The sequence below is a fragment of the Gouania willdenowi genome, chromosome 1 (assembly GCF_900634775.1).
Source record: "Gouania willdenowi chromosome 1, fGouWil2.1, whole genome shotgun sequence".
NCBI classification, from domain to species: domain Eukaryota; kingdom Metazoa; phylum Chordata; class Actinopteri; order Blenniiformes; family Gobiesocidae; genus Gouania; species Gouania willdenowi.
The window spans coordinates 11,061,127-11,074,972 of NC_041044.1; the positions used below are offsets into that span (position 1 = coordinate 11,061,127).

Here is a 13,846-nt window from a genome sequence, read left to right on the forward strand (position 1 = left end):
CTCTTCACTCAATCTGACAGTTACCGGTGAATCAGAAGGCAATGGTACTGACTCCCCTCAGAAGCCCTACAGGTACATCACGACATGGTTGAGCCATTTTTCAGTTCTGTTTATCAAATAACACAGTATGCAGAATCACAGTACTATGATTTGGCAATAACAGATGATGAACATTCTTTTTGGTAAACAAAAATGTAATTCTCAGTCATCAACACAGGCTGATGAAATGATCTTGCAGAGTCATTAAACCCTCTCAATTGAAACAATGAAGCCACCAGTATAATAGCAGATTATGTTTTTGTAAGACACATTAATTCATTTAAAAGGGAACTCAAATTATAGACTGCTCAACTGTAATACTATCACAAACTTTACTAGTAGGGATGAGAGGTGACTTAGGAGCTCCAATATGCAATAAAAAGCACTTGAAATGCATGCTTCTGGAGGTTGACATGTCTGACAAACAGTGACTAACTGAGTACTCATATCACATAACTCCAAAGTGTTTTATATGGGATTAAAGAAGGCAATTGTTCCGATTGTAGCATAGAAAGATGGCTGATAGTGGCAGCTAAATGTTGTGCCAACCAGGATTGTCAAAGTCCGATTTCTCATTTCCTTGGAGGTGCAAACTCAAAATCTGTGCACCATAATGTTTCTGGTGTTAGGAATGACTTTATAACGTCCAAGGAACTGGATGACACATAACTAAGCATAAATAATTAGATTAAAATCCTTTTTCACCATAGAGACAAATGACATGTCGAGAACAAAAATGTGAAATGCTAATTGAAATCTCCAAAATGACGATGCCAACACATTGAGGAGTATTACGTGTGTTTAAAGGCTAAATGGTGCTGTATTTGCTTCCAAAGACATTTCTTACAACCATTTGTAACAAAGTATTTTTATTCAGCTTCAGGCCAATAATTTAAATTGTATTCAGGTAATGTGTTGCATATCACTTTAAGGCGGGCATACACTGTGCGTTTTTGCCCCATTTTGAGCCGATTTTTGACTTGTGCTTCAATCTCTGCTAAATCGTGTGTCGTGCATCGTGTAGTATACATGGGGTCACAAGAAGCAATTAACACCTCACAACCAGCTCCCGATCAGCAACCGTATGGTCGTAAGAAAATCAAACATGTTTGAAATCCTGGTCACTCCTTGTGACCAGGATTTCAAACATGTTTGAAGCAGTGCCATGGACCGACTGATCTCAAACTCTCACACTGTGCATGCACGAACACCGTAGGACCACTGTAGAATTGACAGACCGTACTGCCCACGTCTGTCCAGCCAGGTCCTGGTCCATTGCATCGCAGCCTTTTCTTTTTTTAAAGCTCTTTTTGCTGAGATTTGCGAGTGTCTGTCCACTTCCGGGTTTTTCTTCTTCTTCTGTTTTAATTGTAATGCTTCAGAGTTAATCTTCTTCTAATTTGTACATTGCATTTCCGGAAACAAGACCCCGACGTGTTGTGTATGGACTTACAGTTTGAGCAGTCAGGTCGCGTCAGGGTGTCGGCCCGTACAGTGTGAGCATATGAATCGTGGGCTGCGCACATTCGGGCTCTGCAATTGAGTCACGCAGTTTGAGCTGGAGCTGAGAACAATGATTGAAAAAATCGCATAGTGTATCCTTGACTTTAAAGGGAGGCTCATTTATTGATTGTATGACTTATTTGTCCAGCAAACGTCCTGATTCCCCCTCCTTATGTCGTACACCAAGCAAACTAGCAAGTCCGAATGGAGGCAAAGAATGGGATACTGGTTCCACTGGTACCTCGCCTGCTCCAGAGTACACAGGTGTGACTGAACAGTACATCGCTCTCTCTTTCTAGGACCTTATAAGGGTTTCCTCACTGGATTAGTATTAATGTGTTTGCCACTTTTAGGGCCAAAACTCTTCAAAGAGCCAAGCTTCAAGTCCAACAAATGTATTATTCATAACGCTCTTTCTCGCTGCTGCCTCGCTGGAAAGGTCAATGAGAGACAAAAAAACAAGATTGTTGAGGTATGATGGCTTTTTCCTCTTCTTAAAGTGTTTTATTGTTCTTTGCCCATGTTTCTTTGGTTGAACACGACATTCATGTTTTATAAAGAAGATGAAAAACTATAAAGAACCACATCTTTGTACTTTTTTCTTTTACTTTTATTTGTAGGAGATGGAAAAAAGTCCTGCCAATCACTTCCTGATCCTTTTCCGGGATTCCAACTGTCAGTTCAGGGGAGTTTACACAATGAACCCAGACTCCGAGGACCTAGTGCGACTGACAGGTGTTGGGCCTCGGACTGTCAACTCCTCTCAGGTGGAATCTATTTACAAATACAGCTCAGACAGGAAGCAGTTCAGTACCATCCTGTCTAAAACCATGGGCATGAGTGTTGATGCCTTCACCATTCCTGGACATCTCTGGCAAGGAGGAGCACCAGGAGGAGGAGGAGGAGGAAGCAGGCGAGCGAGTATCACAAAGAAGGCGGTAACTTCTAAGGCTGCTTTCACACCAGTATAGTCTGGGCTCGGGCTGAATGGACGGAGAACAGCCGATAATTCTGTCACCTTGATTTGGCTCAGTTTGTGTTCACAGCACACTTTTTGATCTGCTCCAAAGTTACAGGGAAAACCCTATCAGTTACAGAACTGCTTATTTTTAATGTACTGTGACTTATTTAGTACAGTGTAGTTAACAGCAGTTAAAAGCAGAAAGAAGAACAAGGTGAAGTTAAAGCACATCAGTGACTGCCTCACTTGCTTCTTCTCAGCGCGTTACAACCCGTTGTCCTTGCAGGCAGCATCAGGGAAATCTTGGCAGCATGCTCTGCCCTAAACAAGCCTCTAGCGCTGGTTATTACTGAAAGTTTCCTCAAACATCCACATTTGCCTGCTGCTACTGACTGCTTTCCGTCTGCATATGAGCCATTTTTAATGTTTTATAGTGTTTTTTGTTTTAATTTTTTACTTTACTTGCACTGTGGCTATGAGCTCTTTGCTAAAGCCCAAACATACTCGGACAGAACGTATGCGGAGTGGACTCCACTCCCATTGGCCTTGTTTATGTCCACAAGGCTAATGCGCTCAGAGCTCCAATTTTATGACCGTGCGGACTCTGCTCTGTGTACCTGGTGTCACACAAAACACTGCTCGGCATGTATTTTTCACATCCGCATTGAATGTAACATCAAACTGCATTTTCCCCTTGTGGTGAAACAGACCAGGAGAAATGGAGACAAGCTTTGAGGAGCGACTGGCAGACAAGGTACGAAAGTGCAAGATGTCCCAGAAAGAGTTAAAGGACTACAGAGAAGCACAAAATATGAGATATGTGGGATTTCACGGGAATTTCTCAGGACTCTACGACGCGGCAATGTGCTCCAGATGTGCTCGACTATGAAAGCTCTGAGTACGGATGTTCTGCACACTCCGCCTCTGCCTATGTTCTGCCCTAGTAAGTTTTGGCCTTCGGAGGTGTGATTTTGTGCACAAACGCTCTGAGATTGGCCAAAACAAACATGAATTCGCTTGTCTGATCCGCTCTAGACTTTGCTTGCATGTTCACACCAGGTAAACCAGTTCCAGACTGCTAAAACGCTCCAGGATTCTCCGATGTGAACTGAACGAAAGAGTAAAGATTCAATGCTGAAAGAACTGTAACTCCTAGCCTGTTATTCTTAATCTGGGTGAACAGACAGGTATCTATTAGCATTGATGTCCTTTAGCTTTCATTCTCAATTTTGGTGATATGTCCAAAATGTTTTATAACTTCAGCGTTTTGTGCTTGAATAGTGAAACAGCACAACATTCAGAGAGAGGAGACAAAATTACTTCCTAAATGTTCTTTTGATGTCTCTTTTTTGGTTTGATTAGCAAACAGTGTTTTGTTTGCAATAAAACATTAAATTTTTTTCCCTTAAAAAATGCAAATATACTGTAGATAGATTACCCGAAGGCCATATTTCAGGCATCCAAACCCCCTGCTTTCTCAGAGTAGTGTTTTGCTCCCTGCACTGTTGTAGGCGTTTCCCTAGATGTGAGGCATGCTGCACCATCAACACATGATGCACCAAGGGTTGTTTGTCCCTTGGCTCAGCCTGCACTGTCCAAGCAAAGCCTCACCTGAAAAATTTTGAATCTGTTCACAAATTCAAAATTTGTGAACAGATTCACAAATTTTGAAAAATAATATATATATATATATATATATATATATATATTTTTTTTTTTTTTCGTTAGGTTTACCACATATAGTAACACAATTAATATTTTATTTTGTAGAACACACACTCTTTCACTTTTTCAGGCAGGTGTGAACCTTCATTTTTATGCACAATGCCAGCTTCTTTTCCTGTCCTCCTCTTAGGCAGGTTTATCTTACCGATAAACCTGCCTAAAAGCAGACACCATTCATGAATAATGAGGGATTTTGCAGCTGAATGAAGTGGGCACAATCCTAAGTGCAATAAAGCCCCGCCTTTCCGTCAGGGAGAGCACACCTTCTGTCCACACCTACAACTCAGCCTTCTGGTCCGTTGTGTGGGCTGCGCTGTGCTGCACAAAATAGGTGGTGAGAAATGTTACCCCCAATTTCAACCTTATCCATAACTGCTCCGTAACTGCTCCGAAACCGCAATGCAGCTCCTATGATTCCATTAAAGTCAATGTGTCAATTTCCACCACATCCGAATCTGTTCCAGCGCAGCTGTGTAACTCCAGCAAATACGCAGCCCTTCTATTGTTGCCGAACGCCGGAGCTGTGCTTGCGGCAATTTAACAAAAATAAGCCAGTGCGGGACAGGAAGTAGTGCATAGGCAGAATAAAATATACGGTTTATTTTCAAAATATATTACTCAGTGTTCAAGGCGGATCGTAATTCCATCTATTGACCGAGGTTAAACCTGGCAGAGGAAAACACTGACCTCGACTGTATCTGAAAACCGAGTACGTATTCGGACTCAGGGGAAAAAAACCTATCCTCTGATACCACATTTTGCCTGATCTGAGCACTTTTAAAATCATATTTCACATATAAATATTCCATTTATCCATGGTTATATCACATATATATATATATATATATATATCGTGCGATTACACATGAATTAGCGAGATCTTCTGAGTCCTTGCTACAACAGATACGCAGCAAAACCGGAGGCGGTGGGGATTGCTGGACTGCAGTTATGCAACGGAGCAGTTTCTGAGCAATGTTTGACTGATGTTGATTGATGCACACTGGTTTTGCAAAATACAACAGCCATAATGATGTGCAGAAGTGATTTTTTTCTGTTTTTCAGTGTAAACGGATGACAGCATTGATGAGTATTTACTGTTTGGGATTAACATATTTCACAGTAAAAACCTGATGAAACTTTGTTAATGGTATTTAACCCTTGAATGCCAAATAAAAAGGCTTTTATACACTGGATGAACAGTTGCAATGACTACAGCTCATTTTAAATAGTCATTTATTGTAACAGGACAAACTTGATGACGTCGTCAGAACATGGAATACACATACTTTAGGAGCAGTGACTGATTCACCGTGGAAGTCAGGAAAATTATCGTAACTGTCAGACAGTGTCGAGACCATCCCACATGTGTGTCCAATGAGCCATCTTATGAAATCTCGGCTAAGCTGTTTCTCATAAAGTGCCCTGATTTTCTTTTCTCTTCAGTTTCATCCCTCCAGAAAGATTTAAGGTCAATCTCGGGGTGGACACTACATTTCTGTGGAGTTTGCATGTTCTCCGTTTCTGGATACTAGTACTCAGGCATTCTCCCACATTTTAATTGTCTGGCTGTGTTTCATTGCAATATACTGATGCCCTGTCCTGGCTGCCCAATGACAGACGGAGAAAGGCAGCAGCAGACCCCTGAGAAAAAGCAAACGGGTTGGAAATGATTGATGGGTTTGAGAGCACTTTACATGTGGATCATTTTCCCAAAATTGAAACTTCCTGGTGAGATATTTCATCCAAGATGTTTAACACTTGATGTTTACGCTCATAGACGTTACAATTTATACCCAACCAAGCAAAGTATTTTAACCATTACATTGTAATTATTAATAACCAAAACGCACAGGGTCCGTGTTTATTAAAGGCCAAAAGAAACATTTATTTATGCACAACTAATTAATTCAATTTGTCATTAATTTATCAAAATAATAAATATGTTGAATAATATACATGTCACTTGAAAATTGAAACAAATACATTAATTAATTATGTCACTGTTAGCCTATGTCATGAATTTATTTGATCTCTTACGTCTGATTAACCAATCACAATTGTTGATTTCACACTTTGCATTGAAACCTGTTTTCAACAATTTAATTTAAAGCATCTTTCATTACTGTGTAGGGCAGAGGCCCTGCTCTGGGCTCCTCCACTCCGCAAAGGTGCTGAGTGGCCAAAAAGTCAGGAGGAATGTCTTTGATGAAGTTGGTTGTTGGTCTTCACATGTTCCTCCCGTGATAGCACAAAGTCCTGTGTTGGCAGGGAGGATCCCTGGCCTTTGATATGTAAGTAATAAAGTTTTAAAGGATGCCTTTTGATTACAGGGTTGTGTCTGACCAGGTCTGATGGGGAGAGTTACTGTATCTCAACAGGCTGTGATGACTCTGCATCCAGTGAAGAACAGAGAAATGCAGTTTGAGTGATTTAAAATAATCAAAGGAGGATGACACATAAGAGATTTTCTATTGTTTAGTTTAGTTTTTCAAAACTTACACAGGATAGGGTGGCAGTAGCTCAGTCTGTAGAGACGTGGGTTGGAAACCGGAGGGTGGCCGGTTCAAGTCCCAATGCGGACCAAAATACAGAAGTTGTTCTGGTACCTGGAGAGGTGCCAGGGCACTTCTCGAGCACTATCGAGGTGCTCTTGAGCAAGGCATCAAACCCCAACACTGCTCTGGTGCGCTCCCTTCATTGTGGAAGCAGCCCCACTCTGACGTCTCTCCATTGATGCATGTTCACAGATCCTGTTTGTGCATGTGTGTGTGAGAAGCATGTCCCTAAAAATAACAGAGTGTTACATAATTTCCCTTCAGGGATTAATAAAGTAATTAAAATTAAAAATAATAACTTTACTTATATTGTATTTTGCTGTTACAAGGCAGCATGTTTAAGAAAATGCTAAGTAATTTTTGAGTATGCCGAGGTCTGGCCAAGTGTCCTCTTTTTTGGAAATTAAAATATGGTCACCCCCTATGGCAGGGGTGCCCAATCCTGGTCCTCAAGAGCATGTTTTAGAATATGTTCCATCTTCCAACACACCTGATTCAAATGATTAACTCACCATCAAGCTCTGCATAAGTCTGATAACGATCCTAGTCATTTCTACGGCATAGGTGTCAAAGTCATGGCCCGGGGGCCAAATCTGGCCCTTTGAAGCATCCAATTCGGCCCGTAGAAGACAGCAGTAGAAATGACTGATGAGATGAATTATTTAAAATTTAATTTAGTTTAAATTACGAAATAATCCTGTTGTATATATCTCAAATTCACCAATTTAATTTTTTTTCCTTTGTTTATATCACATGAATGCAATCATTTTGAATTGCAAATTGTGGCAAGCACTCTCGATTTTTCCACTAATCTTGCATTTTCTTACAAATGACTGTACAAAATTCCTCTAAATTACACAAAACGTATTACAAAATCAAGAATTTTTTAAGTGAAGAGCCGACAGGAACTGATATTAAAAACTAGGGCACAATTGATGTTAAAATTTTTATTTTTTTCCACCTGAAATCTTCAGCCCACTTGAAATCAAACTGGTCATTATTTAGTCCCTGAACTAAAATGAGTTTGACATCCCTGCCCTATGGGCAGAGGCGTTGCAACAGGGTAGGCAACACAGGCAATTGCCTTGGGCCCCGAGCTGAAGGGGTCCCCCGAGGAATTGCTGACAGTCAATTTCAGTGACAAAATAATGAAACTGCTTTGAGACGCTGCAGCCACAGCGCATCGAAAGTACCCTTTCTGAGTACTCACTGGCTAGTAGGGGACCCCGACAGACGGCAGATATCAGTGACACAACTTGAAACCCCCCCGGACACATTACAGTGATACGTCGAGAACCTCCATAATGGGGCCCCACTACTACCGGTCCCTGGTATCAACGTGCTGATGTTATCAAACACACACCGATAAAATGAAGCGGACATATCCCTCAGTGTACATGAAAAGAAGAAAAATAAAAGAAGAGGATGAAAAGAAAAAACGTGATAGTGAGAATGTGTAAACTGTGTGTTACATTATAAAAAAGTTTGTCCCAGTTAGTCCCAGGTACTTTGTCCCAAACTCTCTGTCATCCACCCAGCACCAGAAAAGTTAACTGCACATTTAAGTCTGTGTAAAGGGAATTCAGCCATTTTCTTCTAAACACATTCATAAAGTGTGTTTATATGTATATGTTATCCATTCAAATTTGACAGTGTGGTTAACAACAAACTTCTGTGGTATGGCAAACTTAGAGCACATATTTATTCTTTTTTTACACCAATTTTAACAGATTTATGTTAAGAAGTAGTCCAGCTTTGCTGCCAAATCATAAGTCTTGTTGCCAATGGCTGTGTACATACTGTACATTCATAGCCACACAATAAGTTAGTCCTTTGCTGCCAATGATATTTTCTTCCAGAATAAAGTGTTTGTTGTCAAATGGTAAAACTAAATGTTACTTTAAATAAAATGTTAACATGAAGCATTAAAGTTGTTATTGCAAATTAATGTTCATTAATTATTCTATACATGTCTCAAACCTTTAGTGTTTGTGTAGCATGCACATTGCTTTACTTTATGCAAGCCAACCAAATACGTTGTGCTCTTTTCTTTTTCCATCAACAGCAGCAGCAACAGCAGACCTCTCTACATGAAAGTAGGAACTTACTTAGTTTAACTTTTTAAAATACATTTTAAAGTTTAAAATATATCATGGGAGCTATCTGATTTAATATGACCACACAAATATTTGTCTTAAACAATTGCTTCTTATAGTATTTTCTTTCTAGCAATATAAACCTCAGATCATGAGTGGGGTCTTGAAGAAGAAGAGCAGGACATGATGGTACCTTCATGCAGCACAGCATTCCAGTGAGCGTAGACTGTGCAGTAAGAAGCCAGGGGGACAGTAGAGGCAGCCGCTATGACGAGGACGACTGGGATTGGTTATCTCTGTCAGTCAATCAGTTACCGTATTTTTCGGACTATAAGGTGCACTTAAAATCCTTTAATTTTCTCAAAAATCGACAGTGCGCCTTATAATCAGGTGTGCCTTATATATGAAATTCACTACTGTGCTTCAACATACTGAACTGAAAAAGTGACTGTATTGTTCTGTATTTTATGTGTTAAACCTGAACAATGTTGAGAGTTATTGTTAATGAGTTTAATAAAGTTTGACTTATCTGACTATTTTATTTCGCTTAATGCGTCTTAATAATAATGATATTAATAATAACAAACCGGTGCGCCTTATGTATGAAAATAGACCCAGTCAGACCCATTCATTGATAGTGCGCCTTATAGTCCGAAAAATACGGTACTCGAAGTACAGCAAACCGCGAGGACCAAAGATCGTTATGGTAAAAAAATAGAGGAAATATAAGCATGAGAAATGTCAAGTGTGCCGTGTGGGTCAATAAAAATAAACTTGTAATTGTATTAAAAAAATCAAAATTCCAGAAGTAAACTTTGACAGCAGAAGAAACAAGCGAGTTGAGAACACAGGTACAGTCTCCTTGGAAACCATCTGGTGCTACCACACACCATAGGCAGGGGTGTTTCTAGACCCCCTGGGGGCCCTAGGAAAGAAGGACTATTGGGCCTCACGGCCCCAGAAGAATGATGAATGAAGTCCAGGACGACGGATCAGTAAAGAAATACTTTAGGCTATTGGAAATGGAAAAAGAAATAATTCATAATTATATTATAATTAAAACAAATAATCAAAATATCAATTCACCCTTGGATAGGCACTGCCTACCTTGTCTACCCTGACGGCATGTCACTGTGTGTTTCAAGGTTCATTAAAGTGTTCAGAAACTGTGTTCACGTGGGCGGAGCCAGGTGCCAGCGACTAGGTTTGGTTCACAATATTGCCATGGTAACATACTCAGAGAAGAACATACCTCGAGTTTAGGAATGGGATACTCAGAGTTTCCCTCATTTTAGCCCGAACATACTCAGAGTTTGAACATAACCCGCTTTATGGAATACCCCTCTGCTGAATGATTAGTGTTTGCCGGTCACTGGTATTCGGTGATAGGCTGTTTCCGCACCCTGGTTCCACTTGTCTGTTAGCTGATTGGTTGAACCACAGACATGAAACGTGCTGAACGAAGACAGCTCCAATTTGACAGAATTACGGTTCAAAACAATCAAACAAGCTAAAGTTCTGTCTCACCCAGACGCACACACCATCACAAACACTAGACAACACACTCACCATGGCTGAAGCATTATGTTGGAGAAGAAACATGATTGTCAAATACAATTTTTTAAAAAGACAGTGGATTTGTTATCCTAAATTGATTATTCATGTAGTTAAATGTACAAAGGTAACTGAATGATTATTTAATTTCAACCATATAAATTCTAACTTATTTGTTTTTTATTGCTTATATGCTTTTGTACATGTACTCTTATCATGCACCAAACAACATTATAAGTAATGAATAAGATTTATAACTTGTACAAATATATTGGCAACTTCTATCATAGTGGGGCCACAAAAATGGGTTTGTTTGCTCGGAGGGTCACATGATCAACATTCATATTGGCATTTAGAATAATGAGCGATCTGAGCATTAATACAGGAAAGAACAGAGTTTTTATCGTAATTTTGTGTGTTTCTGTCATTCTGTGTATGTTGTCTTGTTGTCAGACATGTTGTGCATTGCTGTAGTCTTTTTGTGTATTTTTCCTCTAAAATATTTTTTGTAGTCATTGTGTATTTGTGCTGCCATTTTGCTTTTTCTGAGTAATTTTTGTGTATCTATCTTTTTGTGTACCTTTGTTGTCATTTTCTGTAATGTATATTTTTCTGAGTAATTGTATTACTGTTGCTTTTTGCTCATTTTTGTAGTAGTTTTGGAGTATTTTCTGTATTTCTCATCTTTTACTGTATTTTTTTGCAGTGTTGTAATTCTTTGTGTTTTCTTGCTCTTGTTTTGTGTATTTTTCTGTCATTTTGTACATTTACTTTGGGGGCCGCATAACATTAGACATTTGACCCCCGAGCTGCCAGTTGCTCATGTCTGCACTAGTACATGTTGTGTTCATTAGAAAACGCACTTACAATTATCTAATAGCTTTAAACCGCTTACTAATGTTAATGTCAAATGTATTAAGCGATGGAGTGCAGTTGAGGAATATGTCACAATAGAATGAACTAACTTTAAATTCAGAAAATGAATGGGTTATTGCTATATAACCAGTCGATGATGGCAGCCCTCCCTAAGCACCCTGTGACTCTGCATTGTGTTTGATGTTAGTTTGGGGTGGGTGTGATGCAGGAAGACGAAGCATCGGAGTCAGGAGTTCAGATTGTGGCTGGGACCAGGAGCTTTTATTTTGGGTCACACTGCTCATAGAATGGTTCCACATCCACTTTTGCATACCTGTCAAGTTTTGGATTTGAAAATAAGGGAAATTGTCTGGCCCCCACAACGAGCCGTCCCACCCGCCCAACCAAGCTCCAGTATTCCTTATATTTTAAGATAGGTGTACAAGAAATCTAAAATACCCACTTGTCAATCACTTACTAAATACAATTATGTGATTAGAATCTGGTAGGTCGACCTTTATTAACATTAAAATGCTGTGAACATTCCTACTAGGGCTGGGCAATATGGACAGAAACTCGTATCTCAATATATTTTCTCTAATTGGTGATATACGATATGAATCTAGATAATTTTATCAAATAAAGTCTGACCAGAAAGACAATTCTGGTTTAAATTTGCCACAAAACGCCACACAGGGACATTTATTAACAAACAGCTGCACAATATGAGCACTCAGAAATTAATCTAATTGAGCTTTACATGTTGTTCTGAGAAGTAAAAGCAGCGACTCCTAAAACTAGTATTTTGATACATGATAAGTTATTATATATATATTGATATATGAAATATTATAGTTTTCTATATCCCCAAAATAGAAAACTCGATACATCTTGAATCTCGATATATCGCCCAGCCCTAATTCCTAAATTATAAAACAGACTAAATAAAAACATAAATGTGTATATGAAGCACATGTGTTTATTTAATATACTTACAGTTTATATACAAGTTAACATGTTGCATATTTACTGTTAATTTCACATTGCTTGTCTTTAAATTAGAGATTAACATTTTATTTTATTACATATTTTCTTGTAATTTCTCATACTCACTCTTATTAGACACTTATTAGACACATTTGTTACAGACTTTACATTCTTTAACACTTTTTTAAAGCAGTGTATATTTGTGGCGCTTGTGATTGGCTGATTTTTCATGGTGACTTACGTGGTTCCTTCCGCTGTGGTAGACGTTAAAATCTAAAGTGTCCCATCCTGCTGCTCTTTAGGAAGATAAACTCTGTCACATTTCACAACATATTTACACCAGTTATTAGTTTTTTCGCCGGAACGTCTTCATCCATCTCTCTTCTGAATTGTTGGTACCACTAAGCCAGGCCATTTCAGGTGGTAGTTCTCGTGAGGCTAGTGACGTCGTTCACTTCAGTAAGGCATCTTTGAATTATTATTACATTCAAATACAGGATATTTACGGGAAAATAATAATACGGGAAGATGGCGGGAAAGAGGGGTAAAATACGGGAGTTTCCCGGCCAAAACGGGATACTTGACAGGTATGCACTTTTGACACCTTAGAAATGACACAAAACAATCAAATAGAAAATGAGTGCAAGAATATTATTGTGCTTAACATAAATTGCGTAGAAACAATAAATAAAAATTGATTAATAAAAATACAGTTCTGCACATTTTCTTAAAAAGGCACTTATAACATCAGGAGGTAATCAACAAACTTCCAGTTACAATTTAGAAATAACTGAATTAATGAAATTAAAAAAAAACCTTGTGAAATTAAAAGCTATTTCTAACACATGCACCCTGCTAACGTAATGCTAAAGCTAATCTGAAAAGGTGGTTCATTCTTACTACACACAACACAAATCAGTACATAAGCATCTTACATTAACACATCCATTAAAGATACTGGCTGGGTGGCCGTTTTAAGTTTAAACATTTATATTTTACACAGAACAATATACCATGCTCACCTTATAAATGACAGAGAACAATGAAACAAAAAGGCCCCCGCGCTCAGATTAATGCAAACTATGGTGCCCTGTGAGGGACAAACTACTTGTACAGCCGACTACAAAGCGATACCTTGTGGCAACGTTAGGCCACTACCTTACATCTATATATATACACACACACATATATATATACTGTATATACAGTTGCACATTCTCTAAGATTAGTAACTGAGATTTTAGCGTCTCCCATGGAGATATATTATATATAATAGCTTATTTTGTATCAAAATACTAGTTTTAGGAGTCACTGCTTTTACTTCTCAGAATAGAATGTAAAGCTCAATTAGATGGATTTCTGAGTGCTCCCTAACCCAGACCTTCCTAATAACGAGCCACACTACATAACTCACTCACACGTGCTGTCTCTTACAGGAGAAAAAGCCAAAAGTGCAGCTGTTTCAAATTTCTTATTCATAATGAATTAAACCAGATATCTTTAGCATATGTTGGATGTACAGGCCGTGATGACTATTCTCAAACACAACAAATAAGTACTCTGACAATATA

General features: G+C 38.8%; 1 protein-coding gene across 3 annotated transcripts in view; it reads left to right on the forward strand.

Moving 5' to 3' along the window:
* The window catches only part of LOC114461748 (calmodulin-regulated spectrin-associated protein 3-like), a 41,982-nt gene extending 35,573 nt beyond the window's left edge, over positions 1-6,409 (forward strand). For 2 of the 3 annotated variants that reach the window (XM_028444058.1, XM_028444067.1), the window contains 4 exons: positions 21-72; positions 1,691-1,806; positions 1,896-2,014; positions 2,163-6,408. In XM_028444058.1, the coding sequence (XP_028299859.1) occupies positions 21-72; positions 1,691-1,806; positions 1,896-2,014; positions 2,163-2,513 (638 nt within the window). In that variant the 3' untranslated portion in view covers positions 2,514-6,408. Of the gene's footprint in view, positions 1-20; positions 73-1,690; positions 1,807-1,895; positions 2,015-2,162 lie in introns of all 3 variants that reach the window. The other variant, XM_028444077.1, reaches the window with a different exon arrangement.
* Positions 6,410-13,846: the final 7,437 nt, after the last annotated feature.